The sequence below is a fragment of the Drosophila sechellia genome, chromosome 3R, assembly GCF_004382195.2.
Source record: "Drosophila sechellia strain sech25 chromosome 3R, ASM438219v1, whole genome shotgun sequence".
NCBI lineage: Eukaryota > Metazoa > Arthropoda > Insecta > Diptera > Drosophilidae > Drosophila > Drosophila sechellia.
Window position 1 is genome coordinate 303,594 of NC_045952.1, and position 21,283 is coordinate 324,876.

The window sequence follows — 21,283 nt, forward strand, 5'->3', positions numbered from 1 at the left end:
TTTACAAGCCCGGAACGTCGTTGCAGATGCCTTCTCGAGACAACAACTCAACGTTGTTGGAGACCAGGAACAAGAATCGTGCGCGTCCACGGTTCACAGCGAACTTTCGCTTACACACACGATCAAGTCCACGGACAAACCCGTGAATTCAGAACCAAATAATTTTAGAAGAGGCCCTTGGAAACTCACTTTTATACTGTTTGTGAATAAGAGGCGCCACTCGATCAACACCATTATCCCTAATAGTGTGAATGCCTTCCACTGTGATCTTCTCACGCTGGCACAAATCCAGGACGAAGTGGTTCGACAATTTCCGGCTACAATATTCTGGTATTGTAAAAAAAGAGTCACCGACTCAGTCGATTCACTTAGAACCATTTGAAAGCACTCCTCTTACAACTCATGAATGTTTTCCCCAAAGCCAAAGCCGTCTACTGCGACAATGAGCCATCATTGAAATCGCAAACAATAGTGGCTATGCTGGAAAACCAATTAGGCGTCAGCATCTCGAATGCACCGCCCCTCGTCCACGGCGTCTCCAACGGACAGGGGGAACGCTTCCACAGCACGTTGATCGAACGATGTTGATCGTGCAGGCCACAGCCAGATATAACAAGTCTATCCACCCTGTCATTAACAAGAAACCGGCCGAGGTCACGCGGGTAGATCCGGACGATCCACGGACGATCGGCGGAACAGAGTATTTCAGGTCGGCGATAAAGTCCTAGTAAAGTCAAACAGGCGACTAGGAGAGGAGAGAACCATCGAGGCAGACTCGGTGACCACAGTCCTAATTAAAGGGAGGGTGGTCCACAAGGACAAGATCAGGTAACCCGAGCCCAGTTGCGGTTCCCTCGGAGTTTTTGTATTTTCATTTTTCATAGCCACTTGGCGTAATATTTTTAGTATAATTAAATTTCCTACATCTTCACTTGGTGGTGGTCAACTGCTTACTGAGGCACGACTAATTAATGCACATAATAGTTAAATTGATACCAAAACACAAGTTCGAATTAACGAACTCACCGACACAGTCAATCAACTTTTAAAAGTTTCTAAAAGTGCACAAATTGATAAAGGCCATCTTTAAGAAATACTATTAACTCGCAATAGAATCGTTTTTATGGAACAACAGAACCTTTTGTTAACAATTACACTCGCAAAAATCAACGTTAGTCCAAGCTTCCTAGAGCATGCGGACTTGGAGAGTGTTTAGGCGAGGAGCCCACTAACACCCTTATAAGGAATATTTTGTCCGTTGCGTCCGTGAAAGTCCTACAATCGCTTAACATTTTGCATATCATAATAAAATTCCCCCAAGATCACAATGGCCTAAGATCACCGTCCTTCCAGTGGCACAATATGATGCGATGTTGAGGTTAGAGGATAATTTGGTGCCGGAGTGCAACGGAGAAATCCGCAACGTGAAGAACTGCTCCATATCACCCGGGGCGACGTTCTGCCAGTTATTTTCGGTGAGCTCGAGCCCCCAAGAACTCCACGCTGGAGTCAAAGACACTAAAATAACAAGATGCGTAACGGCCATACATTGGTTTGGCACTATGCAGCGACGGCCAAAATTGCTCTCTGTCCGCTCGCTTACGCTGAGAGCGTAAGAAATCTAAAAATAAAATTTGCTTGCTTGTGTGAGTAAAAACAAAAGACGAAAACGTGTATATGTGTGAGTACTTGTGCTAGAAGACGACTTTCGGGCCGAAATCAATTCTGATCGAAGAAACGAATTTACATGTTTGGAGTTTCGCCAAATTCGTAGCAATATGATATAATTGCGCGCCTTTTAAAAATATAAAATTGGAATATAACAAAAAAAAAAGAAACTGAAACTGAAAAACAACTAAATATAATGCGCATTTTAAATAATAAAAATTGATCATTTACATACATCATATTAAGTCGAAGGACTTAATAAGTATACTAAGCAATTAAAGCAAATACAAAGGAAATTATTATAACTACTGTAATTTAAAAGATAAATTTTCCAAAAATAACACATTACATTGAGAAATAAATATTTCATAAAAATAATACGTAGTAGTAAATAAAATAAATAAAATTATGAAAACTGTTTATTCCAAAAGTCATATCTTGAGGCACGAAGTGCGGACACAAGCACTCAACGCAAGGAGATCGAGGACAAGGTGAAGAAGATGGCCGAGTTCGACGTCCAACTGCGCAAGCGCAAGGAGCAGATGGATCAGCTGGAGAAGTCTCTCCGGACGCACGGAGGCGGAGCGACGGCAGCCGGAGGGCTGAACAAGGAGCTTGTGGACACGCAGCGACTACTGGATGCATGCGTCAAGCAGAATACGAAGGAAGAGATGTATTTGAATTTTGACATAAAGGATTCAAAGGTCGAGATTCAACGCCCAAAGGAATCCTACAGAAAGATTATTTATCTAAAGCGGAAACCGGCAGTCGAATATAAAGTAGGAGACATAGTCGCCATACGCCGGACTCAGTTCGTTGCGGGAAAGAAGTTGGCTGGAGAATATAAGGGACCGTACGAAGTTTCAAGGCTCAAGCGGAATGGTAGATACGACGTTCGGAAAGCAACAAATTTTGAAGGACCATCTAATACTTTTACCAGCTGCGATTAGATGAAGTTGTGTCAGTATATCCAGGACAATGAGGATGATTGGTCATCTCGGACAGATGACTAGTCAGGAATGCCTGAATGTAGGAAAGTATTGTTCACGGAAGAAAAGCAGGATCCGAGCGCGACAAGAGAAGCAGCAGTAAAAGCAGATCAGCAGGAGAAGCGACAGCAGAGCAACAGGAAAAGCGACAGCAGAATAAAAGGAGGGAGACAAGAGAGAACAGAAAAGGCATTCCTTTTGTGAAATTCATAGACACAGTCGCAAGCATGGAGTAAAACCGAAAGTTGTTAAAGAAAAACATAAACGATGTATTTTTAAACCGTGTATTTTTAATTTTTAACTATAATATCAATAATTTACTATTTTAGCTATTACCGGATTAAGGTTAATCTTATTAAGCGTTAAAGTAAGAGAATTAAAATCAGTAATGATTTTAAAGCGTTTTTCTTACAACTTAATCTAAATCTTCGCTGTGGGTGAATAATTGCCATTGTTTCCAGTTCAAAACGGTGATATTTTGCTTCAGTGTCGTTTGTTCGCTTCGAAGAATTTAATATGGAGTGTAATTTTCTATCCTCTTTATTTTGACAAAACTCAGCACCGAAACCAAGAGCATTTGCATCACAGTGCTGTTCTATTTTGTCATTAAAGTTATAATCGGCTAAAACCGGTACCTGCACTATCTTTTCCTTAACTGTTTAAAAATAGTTCATTTCCTTTTCTACAAATTTAAATTATTCATCTTCTCTCAATCGGTCATATAATGGTTTCGCCAATGTTGAAAAATCTTTAAGAATCTACGGAAATATGAGCATAAGCCTAGGAAACTTTGAACGGATTGTATTCTGTCTGGAACTGAAAAATGTTTTATGGCATATATGCCTTTATCATCACCTCTAATGCATTGGCCATTTACAATGAATCCTTTATATTCTTTATTTTGTAAGCTTATTTATTTTTTTATTTGTTTTTGTGATGTCGAGAGTCCCGACTTGATTAGTCGGCTTAATTTCTCGGTTCCAAGTAGATTCACTAAAAACTATATACCCCTTATCTTAAATCATTGTAGATCAAACTTTGAGTTGCATGACCCTTACAGAGTATTATGTTCTGACTATAATCCTATTATATCTGTAATCTTGACTGTCTATCGCTCTTAAAGCAATCAATTCCAACTTTTTTAATACATAATTATATTTTACTAATATTAATATTTATTACACTTTTTTATATTATATTTATTTTCTCGTTTTTGTTCTCTTTTCTATATTGCGCCGATAAACGGCAGCGCCCCTCGGTCGGTTGGCGGGAGGTGTGGCCGTGTACGGGTCGTACGAAAAAAAAAAATTGTCTGGAGGAACTCACATTTATCCATTCTCATCGCTAATTTGTTTTGAGCTAATCTGAGAAAGGATTAATGAATTTAAGCTTTTTAAATTATTAATTAACACCTTGTTTAATTTTCTAAATTCTATGCATGGTCGTATGTCTCCTATTTTCTGTTTGATTGGTTGGTGAAGCATATTCTGGTTCGCTAGGTTGAATAATACCCTCTTTTAAGTATTCATCTAGCAATTTTTGTATTTTTTCTTCTTTCCGAGTAGGGGAGTCTTTTTAGGGCGCAGCTAATTGGTTTTAACGTTTCTAAACATTGTTATACCCGTTACTCGTAGAGAAGGGTATACTAGAATCGTAAAAAACTGGAAGAAAGAAGCGTTTCCGACTATATAAAATATCTAGCCATGTCTGTCTGTCCGTATGAACGTCGAGATCTCAGACTCTATAAAAGCTAGATTCAGCACACCGATTTTAGAGACAAAGACGCAGCGTTGATCCATGTTGCCACGCCCACTCTGACGCCCTTAAACGGCATAAAACTGTCTCGCCCACACTTTTTAAAAATGTGTTGATATGTTTTCACACATTTTTTCACATTTATATTAGTCTTTTCTATCGGTTTGCAAAAAATCTTTTTGCCACGCCCACTCTAACGCACTAAAACCGACAAAAACTGCCACTTTTGCAAAATGTTTTGATACTTATTCATAATTTGCCAAAAAACTTTTTGCCACGCCCAACTCTAACGCACTAAAGCCGCCAAACCGGTCACTCCCACACTTTTGCAGAATTTTAAAATGTTTTCTCATGTTATTCCCCAATATCTATCGATATCCCAGAGAAATGATGCAATTTCGCGTTCGCATTCACACAAGCTGAGTAACCGTTATGACTATAGCATTCTTGTATTCACTAAATATTCAACTAAATATAAGCTAGAAGGTTGAGATTTAGCATACAGATTATAGAGACCCACCGCAAGTTTGTTGACCCATGCTGCCACGGCCATTCTAACGCCCACAAACCGCACAAAACTGCCACGCCCACATTTTTGAAATATTAATAGATTTTTTTTTATATTTTTATTAGTCTTTGAAATTTCTATCGGCGTGCGAAAATACTGAGTGCCACGCCCACACTTACGCCCAAAACTGCCACGACCACATTTTTTAACCATTTTTCGATATTTCCTCATAATTTTATTAGTCTTGTAAATTTCTATCGATTTGACAAATTCCACGCCCACGTCCTAAAGACGCCGAACCGGTCACTTTGGAATAATTTTTAAATATTTATTTAATTTTTTAATTTTTTTTATTCGCCAATAAATATCCCAGAAAAATGATCAAATTTCGCCTTCACATTCACACTAGCTGAGTAAGGCTTATCTCATAGTTGGGGAACTCTACTATAGCATTTTCTCTTGTTTCATATTAAGTTCTTTAATGACAAGTCGTTGATGATCACCTAGTACATATTTAAAAAAAAAATATCCATATAAATATGGACGAAAGTAAATATCTATTATACCATAAATTGCTTGCAAAACTTATTGGTTTATGGTCTTGTGATAGGACGGCACTTATGGCGAATTTACTAGCAATATTAGTAACTTAAAATGCTTTTGTAAAATCAGGACCAATAATGGGTTTTGGTTTTTCTGCGAAATCTGGAAAGAGCTTGCGTTAATGTCCTAAGAATGATTTAATTTTTAGGAATGTTTTAGGAATGGGAAGTAATATGATTGCTTTTACTTTCTCTTTATTGAGTAGTCTTCACTTTTAGTGTGAATTTTTTTCAAAAATTCACATTTGCCTAACTGGAGCTTAAGAATTGCCTCGTGGATTTTCTAAAAAAAGTCCTGTATTGAGCGTCGGTTGTCGAAGCCGCCAGCAGTTCCTAACCTTAATTCATATGTTTGTTTTTTGCCAACTTATGAGACACAATTAAGTTCTAGGGCACCTAAAGTGTTCAATTATTTTTTATTATCTAAGCTTCTATCTCTCGCGCTCTCTCTTCCATCTTTGGCCTAGCGTTCTGCTTTTGATCTTCAATTAAGTCGCTCAACTCTCGCTTTCGTAACTCATGCATATGCACATCGATGCAAAATCTAGCTCAAATAAACAAATAAAACATAATCATAGCTAATAAATAATATTAGCTAATAAAAAAGCTTAAAAGTTCAACAGTGATTCTAAGTGTCCTCTGCAGATGCTGTGTAGTTAACATTATCTAACTATACAAGGCAATTTTGTTAATGAGCTTTTTATGACAAAGTTCATGAAGCGCTGGAAAGTTTCTGGAGCACAAATTAATTAATTAATGTATGCAAATTAATATAGTTCGGGTGCTGCATGTTTATTGCCGGTTGGTCGATGATCTCCAGGTGTTTCTCGTACGGAAGGAGGGGTAGTGAATTCACTTGAAGATTTATGATGATTATGTTGTGAAGATGGCTCTCTTCCTTTTGGCTTCTGGCCTAGGGTCTCAGATAGCTATGATAGTTTATAATGATAACGACAGATTGCCGGACTTGGTTTTATGAGCTTCTGCCCTTTACTATCGGATTGCCCAAAACGAACTGACTTAAAAGCTAACATAGAAAAAGCCTCATAGCGGGCTCTGCCAATGCTTTTGCCGGCTATGTGCGAGCTTTGACCAGTGCCGTGAGCGGACGATCGATCGTCCCGGTTAACTAAGTTAACTACGCCTCCCTCAAGATTAAAGCCGCCCTCGGCTGACCCTTTTTGGGCAAGGACTTCCTTTAGTTGGGCTGCGGATTTTTTGGCCCTCGTGGCTCGCTGGCAGGTTAGGCCGAAGCAGAAAAGGGCGCATAAAATTGCTCCCGCTATGAGCGCTATAACTTAGTCGGTATCCATCGACGTGATCGGATGTAGGTCGCTCTGTTGTGTGTCGCAATGTGCCATGACTCCAGCAAAGACACTAGAATAATAAGATGCGTAACGCCATACGTTTTTTGGCACACGATTTTTTCGACGTGGCTCTAGACGTGGCTCCAGGCTCTCTCGAATTTTTGTTCCAGAGCGAGAGCTCTTTTCTACGCATACAGTGATACCAGACAACTGTATGTGTGCACACGTATGCTCATGCATTGTAAATTTGACAAAATATGCCCGTCACCGTAGAAGTTCTTAGACTTTAAATCTATATTACTTTTGATAAATTGGCACCATGCGAAAAATTCTTGTTTTGCATTGCCTTAACGTTATTATTATTTAAATAAAGCTTAGAGATAGTAATAGCCGGAATCATAATATGACGAAAACAAATTTCAAAAATTACTTTATATTAGAATATTTGTCATTAGAGCATTCAGCTTACGACGTGTGAAAAATTAATAAGGCAATGATTGTTAAGTGCTTGTGTCCGCACTTCGTGCCTCAAGATACGACTTTTGCATTAAACAGTTTTCATATTTTTATTTATTTTATAAATTTTTATTTTCTACTACGTATTATTTTTATGAAATACTTATTTCTCAATGTAATGTCTTTTTTGGGAAAATTTATATTTTAAATTACAGTAGTTATAATAATTTCCTTTGTATTTGCTTTAATTGCTTAGTATACTTATTAAGTCCTTCGACTTAATATTATGTATGTAAATGAACAATTTGTATTATTTAAAATGCACATTAGATTCAGTTCTTTTTCAGTTTCAGTTTTTTTTATATTCCAGTTTGATATTTTTAAAAAGTTCGCAATTTCATCATATTGCTACGAAATAGGCCAAAACTCCCTAAATATGTAAATTCGTTTCCGCGATCAGAATTGATTTCGTCCCGAAAATCGTCTTCTAGCACAACACGCACACATATACGGGTTCTCTTCTATTGTTTTTACTCACAGAAGCAAGCAAATCCTATTTTTAGATCACCAAAAAAGTGGTTGCATAGTGCCAAACCAATGTATGGACGTTACGCATTTGTTTATTCTAGTGTCTTTGCTCAGACCCTGCTTTTCTTCCGAGAACAATACTTTCTTGCATACATAGAGACGATAAAAGTATGCATGTTGATGCTTTTAGTAGATGCTCGAATATTTTGATAGTATAATCGAAAACGTTTAAAGTTAAATTAGGAATCTCCAAAGCTAACGATGCTAACGAAAAAATTCAAGAAATTAAAAAAGTGTTGGAGAAAAAAGAAGTTATTCAAAATAAGAAAGGGAGAAACAGATTATTATTTTATGTTCGTACAGACATGGAAGATTATATTACAATGAGGTCGGACACATAGGTAGAGAAAAAATGTTAGATGTCATTATTCCCGTTACTCGTAGACTAAAAGCGTAAACTAGATTCGTTGAAAAGTATGTAACAGGCAGAAGGAAGTTTCCAACTATATAAAGAGTATATATTCTTGATCAGGATAAATAGCCGAGTCGATCTAGCCATGTCACTTTGTCCGTATGAACGTCGTTTTTTACATTTTATTAGTGTTGTAAATTTCTATTGATTTGCAAAAAAATCTTTGCCGCGCCCCTTGTAACGCCCTAGAGACGCGGAACCGGTCAAGCCTACACTTTGGATCAATTTGGAAATTTTTTCTTTTTTCATTCCTCAATATCTATCGATCTCCCAGAAAAATGATAAAAAATCACTCTAGCTAAGTAACGGGTATCTTTTAGTCAGGAAACTCGACTATAGCATTCTCTCTTGTTTTTAAATCTTATTGGTGTTCATATAAAAAATTGCTTAAAATGTGTTGTGTTATCCCCTAAAACGAGTAGGAAAAGATTTCTGCACTGCATTCCGAAAGACACATCGATCATTACAACCCAGTCGATTTAGGTAGATCCAAAAAACATATTTTTATTGTAATAGACGGTTTTACGGTTCGTTTATATGCTACATATATCACTAATACAGCAAGCCTTAATGCATCATTTCATATAGGAGAAGTTGTTTTAGTTCCAAGAAGTTCAATGATTTGTGTTCGAGTTTGATGTTAAGCATGTTGCAAGATTGCGACTGGATCACCCGAGGCGAACGGACAGGTTGAAAGGATCAATATAAGTCTGGGTCCAATGATAGCGAAACTAGTAGGACCGGAGAAAGGTCTATATATATTGGGACACAGTAATAAATAAAGTTGAGCACGAATTAAATAATACACAACACCGCAGTATCAAGCAAACTCCAAGCAAAGTGATTTTGGTTTAAAGCAAAGGTGAAAAATACTAGACGAATTTAAAGAGAAGCTAAAAGAATAAGTTAATATTAAAAAATGTAAAAATTTGGGAAAAAGTAGAAGCGAAGCAGAAAAAATCAAAAAAAGCTCAAACGTATAACAAACAAAATACAATATGATTAGATCGCCAGAAAGCCATCTGAATACAAAATGAGAGACAAAATGGTAAAGAATTTCGACAGCACAGCATATCATCTAGAAAATGGATTCCAAAATGTAAAGGTCCATACGTGATTGCAAAAGTATTGAGAAACGACTCTCTTGTTAAGAGACGTACGTAACCCGTACCAAGGTGTCTAGAGAATTCAAAATATTAAACATTAGAAACGATCACACAATTAAGCACTAATAATAAAAAACAAATAAAGTATGTAAATATGTAGAAAAGAATACAAAAACATTATAGAACTACAGAGAAGCAATTAAAACCGTGATAAGGGTATCAGTTAGTCAGGACGGCGGAGTTATGATAGGTAACTCAAAGACCCACTGTACCATGTATTTGCATAGTTTTAGGTAGAAATATGAATTATATTGTCATCTAGCTCTTACTTATAAGCTAGCATTTAGCAATAAGAATGTACATCTAGCTCACTTACACATACATACACATAGCATTCGGGGGCGAGTATTTGAACGGAGGGGTCAAATAAATGAAAATAAATGAAAATAAATGAAATGAAGACATCGAAACTATAGCAGCGTTCACATCAGATTTTGTTATATCTTGTATATAAGATGTTTGTATCAGCTGATGTTTGATTAGAGAAAGAGAGAAACAAAATTTGTTTTTTTTAATTGAAACCACCGTGAGGGGTTTAGACACTGCAGATTTTATTTCTGAAGGCCCCACTTGTGCCGGTAGCCCGGACTCAGTATTCCTTTGTGGTGGTTAAATTGGTCATTTGGAATCACTGGTTGAGAATTCCAAGCTGGACTCCCTCCACAACGGATTGATCAGATTAATTCGAATCTTTTGATTGACAGCTGATCTGCTATGGAGTCGCTGTGTGGCGTTCCCCTTAGGCAACCTACCACCAGCGGCTTTCTTGCGCTTTGGAAATTCTTCTAATAGCTTAAGATTATTAATCTGCGAATATATCCCGGAGAGGAGATCATCAGATCCTCGAAAACTATCTCTAGTCCTTTCCAGCCATTACAACGGTTTTTTAAATTGGGGCCCTTAGCTAGGTCATTACTTGTTCGGCCGCTGGAACCAGAGCATTTAGTGTGCACCATTTTATTACATAGCCAACAAGTCATTTTTGGCTGTACATGTTATATAAACAGGCGGCATTAATTTTGAAAGCTGACAACATTATTACCCATATTTTTTGGATTCGGACAACAACACAAAATCACATTTGCAAGCGAGCTGTCAAATGTACAGCATGAGCGCAGTCTGCGCGCTTAGAACTTTAGATTTTGTGTGATAGAGCGAGAGGGCGGGTGCATAGTGCAGTTTATGTGCATTCAAGAACAACACCAAACTTCGGACAACGCACAAAAGAGAGGGTACATCAAACACAAAGACAGATAAATCAGAATAAAATTATTAAAGAATGTATTAAAAACCGCCACTGGTATTAACAAACGCAAAGGCAAATTCGATGCGTAGAAAAAGCCCGACGTTCGCAGAGAAAAGAAATATATTTGATATGCATTTGATTTGACTATTTTTCCTCGAACTCTATACGTGTTTGTCTATCATCCTGCAAGCCAATCCGATCACTCTTTCTCATTCGCCAGGTGAGACCGTCACATTTCGCACTGAAACCAAAAATGGGCATTCGATTAAAAATCTTACCTTTCGGATATAGTCAACGAAAACATTTTATATAGATCTTGATCGGCGTCGTTTAGTTTTATGCCCTTGGTATCTTCCTCATCAAATGATCCAATATCGAAGGCATCTGCGGCATTTACTTCCCCTCTAGGGGGTACTAAAGGTGGAGTATATTTTTGTATGTAAACCTGGTGCCAATCAATTCCACAGAAAAAATTGTGCATTTTTACTTCATCCGCGCTGAAAACCAACAATAAGAAAAAAAGAAAATATATTAGTGCTCTGCGTTGGAAAGGGGAGCTTTACAATACGCATATTCCGAAAATGGTCACAAAAATTGTCCCTATTCCAAAACTCGCAGCAAAAGGACCTCAAAATTTCGTAATTTGCGCAAATTTATCAACCATACTTTGGTTTTCATCAATGTTATTTTTTCCTGTTACACAATTATTCTTACCCATTTCCCATGCACCCAAGCCTTTTAGAGACGTCCCTTTGAAGTAACATTTCCAACAAATTCTTTAGTTCCAAAGAAAACGATTCTGGAAGTTCTACGTTCTGCAACAAATGAGGAATTATGTATTAGGATATATGTATTATCATTACAAAAACTTTTGAAGAAAGTTAATTTAAAACAAGAGGAAATGCTATAGTTGAGTTACACGACTATCAGATCCCCGTTACTCAGCTAGTGTGATTTTTTATCATTTTTCTGGGATGTCGATAGATATTGGGAAATAAAATGAGAAAAACTTAAAAAAATTTTCCAAAGTGTGGGTGTGACCGGTTCGTCGGGTTTAGGGCGTTAGAGTGGGCGTGGCAAAACGTTTTTTTTGTAAATCGATTGAAATTTTTACTATTATTATTATGAAAAAATATCGAAAAATGGTTCAAAACGGTTGTAGTATTCGGCGGTTTTAGGAAGTTAGAGTGGGCTTGGAAATTTTTTTTTTTACAAATAGATAGATATTACAGAAAAAAATATTAAATAATAAAAATGTTGAAAAATATAACCATTTTTATCAAAACTGTAGTCGTGCGGTTTTGTGCGGTCAACCAACTTGCGCTGCGTCTTCTTCGCTAGAATCTGTATGCTTAATATCATCCTTCTAGCTAATATAGTTCTTAGATCTCGACGTTCATACGGACAGACGGACAGACGGATATGGTCGGCTATTGATCCTGATCAACAATGAAGAGTTGAACAAGGAAGAGTTTACCTTCTGCCTGTTAGATACTTTTCAAGAAATCTACTATACCCTTTTACTCTACGAGTAACGGGTATAAAAAGGAAGATCCGGAAATCAAAAGGTTTTATACCCTTTCAGAAACGGTCTATTTATTCCTGACCAGGATCACTAGCCAAGTCGCTCTAGCCCTTTGAGTCTGTCCGACTGTAGGAACGGCAAGGAACTATAAAAGGTAGAAAGTTAAGTTAAGCATGTACATAGATTCTAGAAAATTTTAAAAACGTTTAAAAAATAGTTTTTTCTTATTTCTCTTGCAAAATTTTCTTTAATATACCAAATAAATTTTGGCAAAGCGCAGCCTAGCGCCAGTCTTACCAGTTACCATCGTCTTGTTGTCTTGTCTTACCAGTTTCTATCGATGTACCAAATTATTTTGGCCCACAAACCGCAAAAAGCTGTCTCACCATCAATTTTTAACAATGACTTTTTCCCACTCTAACCAAAGCTGCCAAAAGCCATCACGCATTTAAAAGGTATTGATTTTTTTTCGTTATATTATTTACCAATATTTGCCAATTTCTATCGATATCCCAACCAAAATGTAAAAATATTACTTCACACTTCTGAGCTAAGAATTGGGTATCTGATAGAGGAGGACATCGACCATAGCGTTCTCTCTTGTTGTGATTTTAACGATGAATTTTTTATATGAATCACAGGCTCGAAATTAAACCCGTTACTACTACTCATAAATTTGACAAAATATGTCCTTCATCTTAGAAGTTCTTAGATTTTATTAACTTTATTCACTTTCTAGACGTTTATTACAATGCCCCATTTTATCTCAGTTCTCTTTTGTCGCTTCTCTTGCTGAACTGCTTTTACTGCTGCATCTCCAAAGACGCTAGAATAACAAGATGCGTAACGCCATACGATTTTTTGGCACACGATTTTTTCGCCGTGGCTCCAGGCCAGTCGCTACAGTCAGCAATTGTTTAATGACTAGCAATGGTACCACCAAGAGCATAATAATTTTGCAATCCAACGAAAGACTGTCGGTACGTGATGCTTAAATTGACAACCTATCGAAGTTTAAAAACTGCTTCCACAGAATTCTACGAAGTCTACGTACTAAATCAAAAACCTCCCTGTGCTCTTCAGTCCTTACTCGCTCACCGGGACTGACAGTCAAGGTATGACTTCGATGAGCACGATGTGAAGCCAGAAGCCGGCCGGACTCCTTTCATTATATTAAGCTGTGTCCCAGCTCCCATGCCTCCCTGTTCGCCAACAATCGACGCAGAACAGGCTTTGGGCTGACTCTACGTGGCTCCGGTCTTGTGCGCCGCGATTGCTAGCCCGGCTTTCTCGAACTAGTGGATGGCAGCTCAATCGTGGTGTTACATTTTTCTTGCAAGTCTGCAATTGATTTGGCGACTGCTTTTATTGCCACATCGTCAGCAAAGCAGTGCCGCTCTACTCCCTACTACTACTCTACTTTTTGGGCCAGCTTCCGTATCGTACCAGAGGACATGGTCCCTAAAGTAGCTCCCAACGACCATCCTCAGGTACTCCGGGACCAACATACTGTTCATGGCTCCGAGGATTACGGGTCATCTAGCGTTGTTGAAGGCGGTCTTTACTTCCAGAGTCTGAATTGCGCAGTATTCCTTTCTGCCTCCTAGCCATCTATCACCAGCTAGAGCGGTATTGCTGGATAGCAATAGATCAGCCGCCATACTCTCTGCATTTCCATTTGGTGCTACCAGGGAATCGATTTGGTATGCCAGCATGTCCTCATCGATCTTCCTGGTGTCCCATGCTTGCCCGGCTGTTCTTCTCTGCCGTCTCCAAGACGTGCCCTCCGGAGAAATACTAAAGGATATCTGAGCGTGGTCGCTCAGCTTTACGACGTCATGGACCATCCAGTTAGCGTTAGCCACTAGTCCTCTGCTGATAATGGTATCGTCAATAAATGACGTACCCTTATCGTTGTTAAACGTCGGCTTCCGTTGGAAACACTACCGCCCCATTCCACTGCCAAGGCATTAAAATCACCGGCAATGATCAACACCTGATAGCTGCTTAACCTGACTCGTCTAGGATCATAGAGAAATGTCCCCTTCCAGTGACGTAAAGTTCGCTAAGGAGCATGATGTCTACATTGCGCCCCGCCGCAGTCTGACCCAGCAGGCTCTGAGCTGCTGCGCAGTGATTAACATTGAGCTGGTCTGGACGTCCTGGGTTATGCGACACCTTGACCACCCAACGGTTAAAGTGCCCTGCTTTAGGACCGCTATCGCATCGTTCGCGTTCATCAGCACTAATGATATCTGCGTCCCATCCCGCATCTGGAAATGAGCGGCCAGGCAGCCACTAGCTCCTCTGTTGTCGTAGCCTCGTCCAGTCCGCTGCAGGATAGTGCAATTTATTGCGCACCCGTACGCACAGGGGCCAAATCTTTGAACGTCGCTTCTAGATCGCTCTTAAACTTGGAAACGCTTTCCGAGGCTATTCGCTCTACTTCAAGCAGCAGCTCACCTTGCTAAGTTCTCCGTATTTTGCGTACGTGTCTGCCTAGTTTGCTAAGGCTTGGGTCCGATCTTGGTTTCCGGAGCATCTCTGCGTACGAAGCCTCGCCCGTCTTCTTCACGATCAGTGGCTTTGGCTTTGCAGGCGCATAGGTTTCACCTTGGCCCAATCTTCAGCCGTGCAGATTCTGTCTTGGCGACAGATGCATAGCTGCCTTGCTTGGACTTGTTTGGTTGTCGGATTTCCTGCACCGTTGCTACCAGTAGTATGGTTGCTCGGCTTAGGCGCCTGAACTTTGGGCACTTGCCCCTTTGGCACCTGCGCCTTCTTGCTAGGCTTTTGAACATCCGACTGGGTAGCACTGCTCATCACGGTGCTCGTTGGTGGTCCCTTCGTTCAGCTCTATCGTCCTGTTGTTAAGAGCTACGAGTTCAGATACTACAACCTTGGTCTCTCTCGTGACATGCCACTGGGTCTCAAAACCGGATAGCAGGATGTTTATCTTGCCATTCATCCTTACGAGCATGCATTTAAGGTCCTCGTTATGGAGTGCCGTGGTCAGGTCCGAAGACCGATGAGGGGATCCAGCTGGGGACCAGACTTTTGCGATGGTACGGTAATCGTGGTCCAGCTGCAGGAGCAAAGTTCTCCACCTCTACAGCAGCACTGATGTCGCTAGTCAACGGCGCAAGCCACCGCGGGAACCGTGATTCCGTCTCCCTGAGTCGGGTTTCCGACTCCAATAATAGGGGATCTCGAAAGCCTGGAGCTCCTCCTATACGAGTCGTTGAGATCGGGGGACTGCCACCATTGCGCTATCCATCAACTCTAAGATGGCCTAAGGGGACGATTTTTGGTATGTCCGCGACCTTTGTGCCTTTTTCCTATTCTTAAAGAATGGTACTCACCAAAGGAACCAATATCAAATCAAATTTTAAGATTTTAATTTAAGTCTGAATTAAGCGACCTACGGTCGAAACTCAACACTGATCTCAACGTTGAGAGATCAGATCACCCACGATCCCACGATCACCCATTGCGAAAAGTTGCCAGCGCTATCAGCTGTTTTTATCAGCAGAAATGGCCAACTTAAAGAATGGCCTTTTACATGCAACGCACGGCCATTTCATTCGTCTAAGTAACGCGCAAATCTATGGCACAACTCCACCGTGTGGTTTTGTAAGTTTTCCGCAAGTACCGACCGAACCAACTCCGTAAACAACGAAAATTCGCGCAGCGTTAACACAAGACGTCCGTCTGCACGACAGTGTAGACTTGCATCTCGCCAAAACCATGTGTTCACATATGAACGTGACAAAGAATATTGGTTGCCTCACACCGTAAATTAAAAATAACAACAACAATAACATCTTATTTAGATCGTTCTAACATTTTGCAAAGGACCAAAAAAAACCAACTCTGCAGTCAGAACACAAGCACGTTAAAGTCTGATTTGTTGCGAGCGCATGATTAGCCACAGGCTGCTAACATTTTGGTTGTTTTGTTTTTCGAAATTCTCTGCAGTTTTTTCGCACCAGTAGTAAAAAACTCAGAGATTGCTAACATTGTGGTTTTTTGCTTTTTTTGCGTAAGAAACTCAAAGATTTTAATCGATAACCTTAGAGTCTAATTTGTTGCGAGCGCTCAATCAGCTAAAGGCGGCAAAAAAGTGAAGAAAATAAAAAAAATTACAAGTACAATTCTGGATGACAAAATAATAAAGAAATTTCTTAGTTAATACACGGTTGTTGCGTGACGTTGGCGTTACGAAGGCCAGAAACTGTTCGGTGCGGCGGTGTTCAAAAAATAAAAAGTTCAAAAGTGATACACAAAAACTCCAAAACCCAAACAAAACGAGTTTACAATTAATAAAAGAAAACCAAGAGGCCGAAATTCTAAGAGATGAATATCTCGCAAATGACATCGAAGCAGCAACAACAAAACAACTCGCAAGTTACATTTTTAGTTCAACACCAATATCAAATTCAAGGCAACATCGAAGGAGCAAGGAAGATCATCTGTAACCCCCTCCAACGGAAGCAGCAGATAAGTTAGCTTTTAATATATTTAGTGGACAAATTGAAATTATATCAATATGCTATATGAAACAATAATTAAGGTCCTAGCACTGGCAAGCCTAACAAGATAAATAAGAGTGATTTAATCTGGTGAAATAACTAGTGACTATATCAACCAAAAAATGTTTTCAGAAATTTTTAAAGTAATTGAAACCTTAAAGAGTAAATATTGGAGCCTTAAAGATATTTCTTAAAGATTACTGAAATAGAACCTAAGAAAATTGAAAGTGACCCAAACTAGTTGGCAGTGGTTTTCGACAAAAATTTCGAACAATTAAGAGAGTATTTAAAACTATATAAAAAAACTATAAAACTCTTGAGGGGTCGCCGGGAAGTTTCCCTACTTAGAGCTAATAGAATCTGTATGCTTAATATCATCCTTCTAGCTAATATAGTTCTTAGATCTCGACGTTCATACGGACAGACGGACAGACGGATATGGTCGGCTATTGATCCTGATCAACAATATAAACTCTTCCTTCTGCCTGTTAGATACTTTTCAAGAAATCTACTATACCCTTTTACTCTACGAGTAACGGGTATAAAAAGGAAGATCCGGAAATCAAAAGGTTTTATACCCTTTCAGAAACGGTCTATTTATTCCTGACCAGGATCACTAGCCAAGTCGCTCTAGCCCTTTGAGTCTGTCCGACTGTAGGAACGGCAAGGAACTATAAAAGGTAGAAAGTTAAGTTAAGCATGTACATAGATTCTAGAAAATTTTAAAAACGTTTAAAAAATAGTTTTTTTTCTTATTTCTCTTGCAAAATTTTCTTTAATATACCAAATAAATTTTGGCAAAGCGCAGCCTAGCGTCAGTCTTACCAGTTACCATCGTGTTGTTGTCTTGTCTTACCAGTTTCTATCGATGTACCAAATTATTTTGGCCCACAAACCGCAAAAAGCTGTCTCACCATCAATTTTTAACAATGACTTTTTCCCACTCTAACCAAAAGCCATCACGCATTTAAAAGGTATTGATTTTTTTTCGTTATATTATTTACCAATATTTGCCAATTTCTATCGATATCCCAACCAAAATGTAAAAATATTACTTCACACTTCTGAGCTAAGAATTGGGTATCTGATAGAGGAGGACATCGACCATAGCGTTCTCTCTTGTTGTGATTTTAACGATGAATTTTTTATATGAATCACAGGCTCGAAATTAAACCCGTTACTACTACTCATAAATTTGACAAAATATGTCCTTCATCTTAGAAGTTCTTAGATTTTATTAACTTTATTCACTTTCTAGACGTTTATTACAATGCCCCATTTTATCTCAGTTCTCTTTTGTCGCTTCTCTTGCTGAACTGCTTTTACTGCTGCATCTCCAAAGACGCTAGAATAACAAGATGCGTAACGCCATACGATTTTTTGGCACACGATTTTTTCGCCGTGGCTCTAGAGGTGGCTCCAGGCCAGTCGCTACAGTCAGCAATTGTTTAATGACTAGCAATGGTACCACCAAGAGCATAATAATTTTGCAATCCAACGAAAGACTGTCGGTACGTGATGCTTAAATTGACAACCTATCGAAGTTTAAAAACTGCTTCCACAGAATTCTACGAAGTCTACGTACTAAATACGATTAGCTTTCAAAGCGAACGGTCGTGTTTTTTTTGCTCCCCGGTTTTTATTTTGTGTTTGTCAAACCAGCCGTGGTTTTTAAATAATTTTCTATAATAATTATATATCTAAACATAATTATTAAAGATCCGTTCGCTTCGCGAGTGATTCTTTTGTGATTTGTGCAGTAGTTTAAACAAATATACAAAGTAGTTTGCATTTTTCGTCTCTTTGTTTTGTTTACTCTCCCTTTTTGTGCGTTGTTCGCAGTGGTGTCTGGTGTTGTTTTTTTTGCATGCACATAAACTGCTCTTTTCGATCTCACTCTCTCTCTCTCTCTTTCGCTCTCCCACACAAAATCTAAATTTCTCAGCGTGCTCTCGTGTGGTTCTTTTAACAGCTCGCTTGAAAGTTTTGGTTTTGTGTTTTCGTGCACGCACAGTGGTCTGATTTCATTTAAACATGGAAATCGTAAATGTTGTCTGCTTTTATAAAAATTGTTGCCAGGTTATAAAACCTGAGCAGCCAAAAATGACTTGTTGGCTATGTGATAGAATGGTGCATACTAAGTGCGCTGGTTTTAATGGCCGTACAAGTGATGACCTAGCAAAGGGTAAAAATCTAAATTACTGTTGTGATGCTTGCCTTGTGGTTGCGAACGAGATGAAATCGTTTATGCGCCAAACTAAAGGTGGCTTGAAAGAACTGATCAACAGTTTTGGCGTAGCTAGAGATAGTTTTCGTCGAGCCGATGATCTTCTTTCCGTGCTTAATTCACAGTTTAATGGCCTTAAGCTATTAGATGAATCTCCAAAGCGCAAAAAAGCCGCTGGTGGTAGGCTGCCTAAGGCCCCGCAACCACGGGCAAATGATCAACAGGACTCCACAACTGATCAGCTGTCAATCGCAGCAAATCCACATATGCTGCTAAGATCGGCAGCTAAAAAAGATTCGGAGCAATCCGATCAATCAGCTCTGGATGGACCCCACCCTGTGATTGCTAAAAATTCCGAATTGTCTGCACTGGTTTCTCAACCAGTGATTCCACCTGTCTCGATTAGTTTACCACCACAAGGGAACATTGAGTCCGTACTACCGGCACAAGTTGGCGCTTCAGAAATACAATCTGCAGCACCAAAACCCCTCGCGGTGGTTCCACTAAAGAAACAAATTTTTGTTTCTCGGCTTTCCCCTGATCAAACATCGTCGGATGTATTGTCTTATATACAAGACAAAACAAAAGCCGATAATATAAAAGTGGAAAAATTTAACTTCTCTTACGCTAGGGACATATCATCTTTCAAGATAACTGTCCCAAACGAGCTCTTTTCAACCATATGTTCGGGTGATTTTTGGCCGGATAGTATGGTGGTAAAAGAGTTTGAAGCTAAGATCAAAAATAAGAAAAAGGTGCCCGTGGGAATTAAACTTCCCTCACGTGGCCAGACCACTGCACCATCCGCCTCTTCATCTTCTTCCTCTTCAAAAAACTAACTACAAAACTTACTATCTCCTATCAAAATGTTAGAGGCTTGCGTAGCAAATTAATCAAATTGTATTGTGATAGTCTTTCATTTGCATCCCATATTATAGTGCTCACAGAGACTTGGTTAAAGCCGGAGATACTTAACTCCGAAGTCTTCCCACGTATGTACACTATATATAGGTTTGACCGTCCCTCCAGACGGGGAGGTGGAGTCTTAATTGCGGTTAGATCTACCCTCGCGTCGGAGGAGTTACTTTTGGACGATTCCTGTAACTCGGAATTCGTATGTGTAAAGCTGTCTTTTTCCGACAGATCAGTTTATATTACGTGCTCCTATATTCCGCCATCTTCTGAATTCCCAGAATATCAGAATCATCTGTCCGCTATCCAGTCCATCTTGAATAAACTTTCTGACAGGGACCAATTGGTAGTTCTAGCTGATTTTAATATACCTGGCACAATGTGGTCCCCAGAAAAACAATCGAATATCCTTCTCCCTTTAGCACAACATGACTTTATTGACGGCTTGCTCGACTTATCGCTGTCGCAAGTTAATTATATTCCAAATTCTCTTGGTCGACTTTTGGATCTATGTTTTGTAACAAGTCCTGAGTGTGTGTTTCTGTCCAGGGTAGTACCTCTTACTCAACCTGAAGATCAATATCATCCTACTTTCGAGGTGGAAATCGACTTAGGTACGGTATTAAAAGTAAATTCAGAGAAGTCAACAAAACGAATTCCCTGTTTTCGCAAGGCAAATTTTCGGAGGCTAAACAATTTTATAGCTGGCTTTAATTGGTCCGATCTTTACTCCTGCAACATAATGGCGGATGCGATTAATATGTTTTATACCGCGATTAAATAATTTTTTGACTCTTGTGTTCCGATGTACTATCCGTCAATCTCTAAACCTCCTTGGTTTATTAAAGAGTTGACACACCTAAGAAATGTAAAGTCCAGACTCTATATGAAATTTAAAAATACCGGTTCTCAGTCCATCCTTTGTAAATATTTAAGCGCTCGGTTAAACTTTACCGTGCTTAATGCTCAGTGCTACAAAAATTATTTAAACCGTTGTAAGTTCCAATTTGCACAGGATCCGAAACAGTTTTATAATTTCGTTAGCACTAAGCGAAAAACAAGTTTTCACCCTTCCTCGCTATTTTTTGAAAACACTACGGTTACATCGGATCAGGCAATAGCCGATCTATTCGCCAAGTTTTTTCAAACAACATATTCAACTTTACCTCATTCCGAACAGCCATACTCTTATGCGGTATCTAAGTCGAATCAAATATTTTGCCCCACTATAAACGAAAGCTCACTGCTAAACGATCTTCAGCGTGTTAAACCGGTCTATTCGCCAGGTCCCGATGGAATCCCTGGCTGTGTGCTCAGATTCTGTGCGGAAGCCTTGTGCAAGCCTCTACTGAAACTGTTTACCTTATCTTTGGAATCTTCACAATTCCCT

General features: G+C 39.1%; 1 protein-coding gene across 2 annotated transcripts in view; it reads right to left on the bottom strand.

The window, feature by feature from the left end:
* Window positions 1–21,283, bottom strand: part of LOC6620153 (G protein-coupled receptor kinase 1) — a 129,910-nt gene that overhangs the window by 17,418 nt on the left and 91,209 nt on the right. For both annotated transcript variants that reach the window (XM_002044321.2, XM_032722153.1), the window contains 2 exons: window positions 11,412–11,512; window positions 10,976–11,194 (listed from right to left, as the gene is read on the bottom strand). In XM_002044321.2, the coding sequence (XP_002044357.2) occupies window positions 10,976–11,194; window positions 11,412–11,512 (320 nt within the window). The remainder of the gene's footprint in view (window positions 1–10,975; window positions 11,195–11,411; window positions 11,513–21,283) is intronic.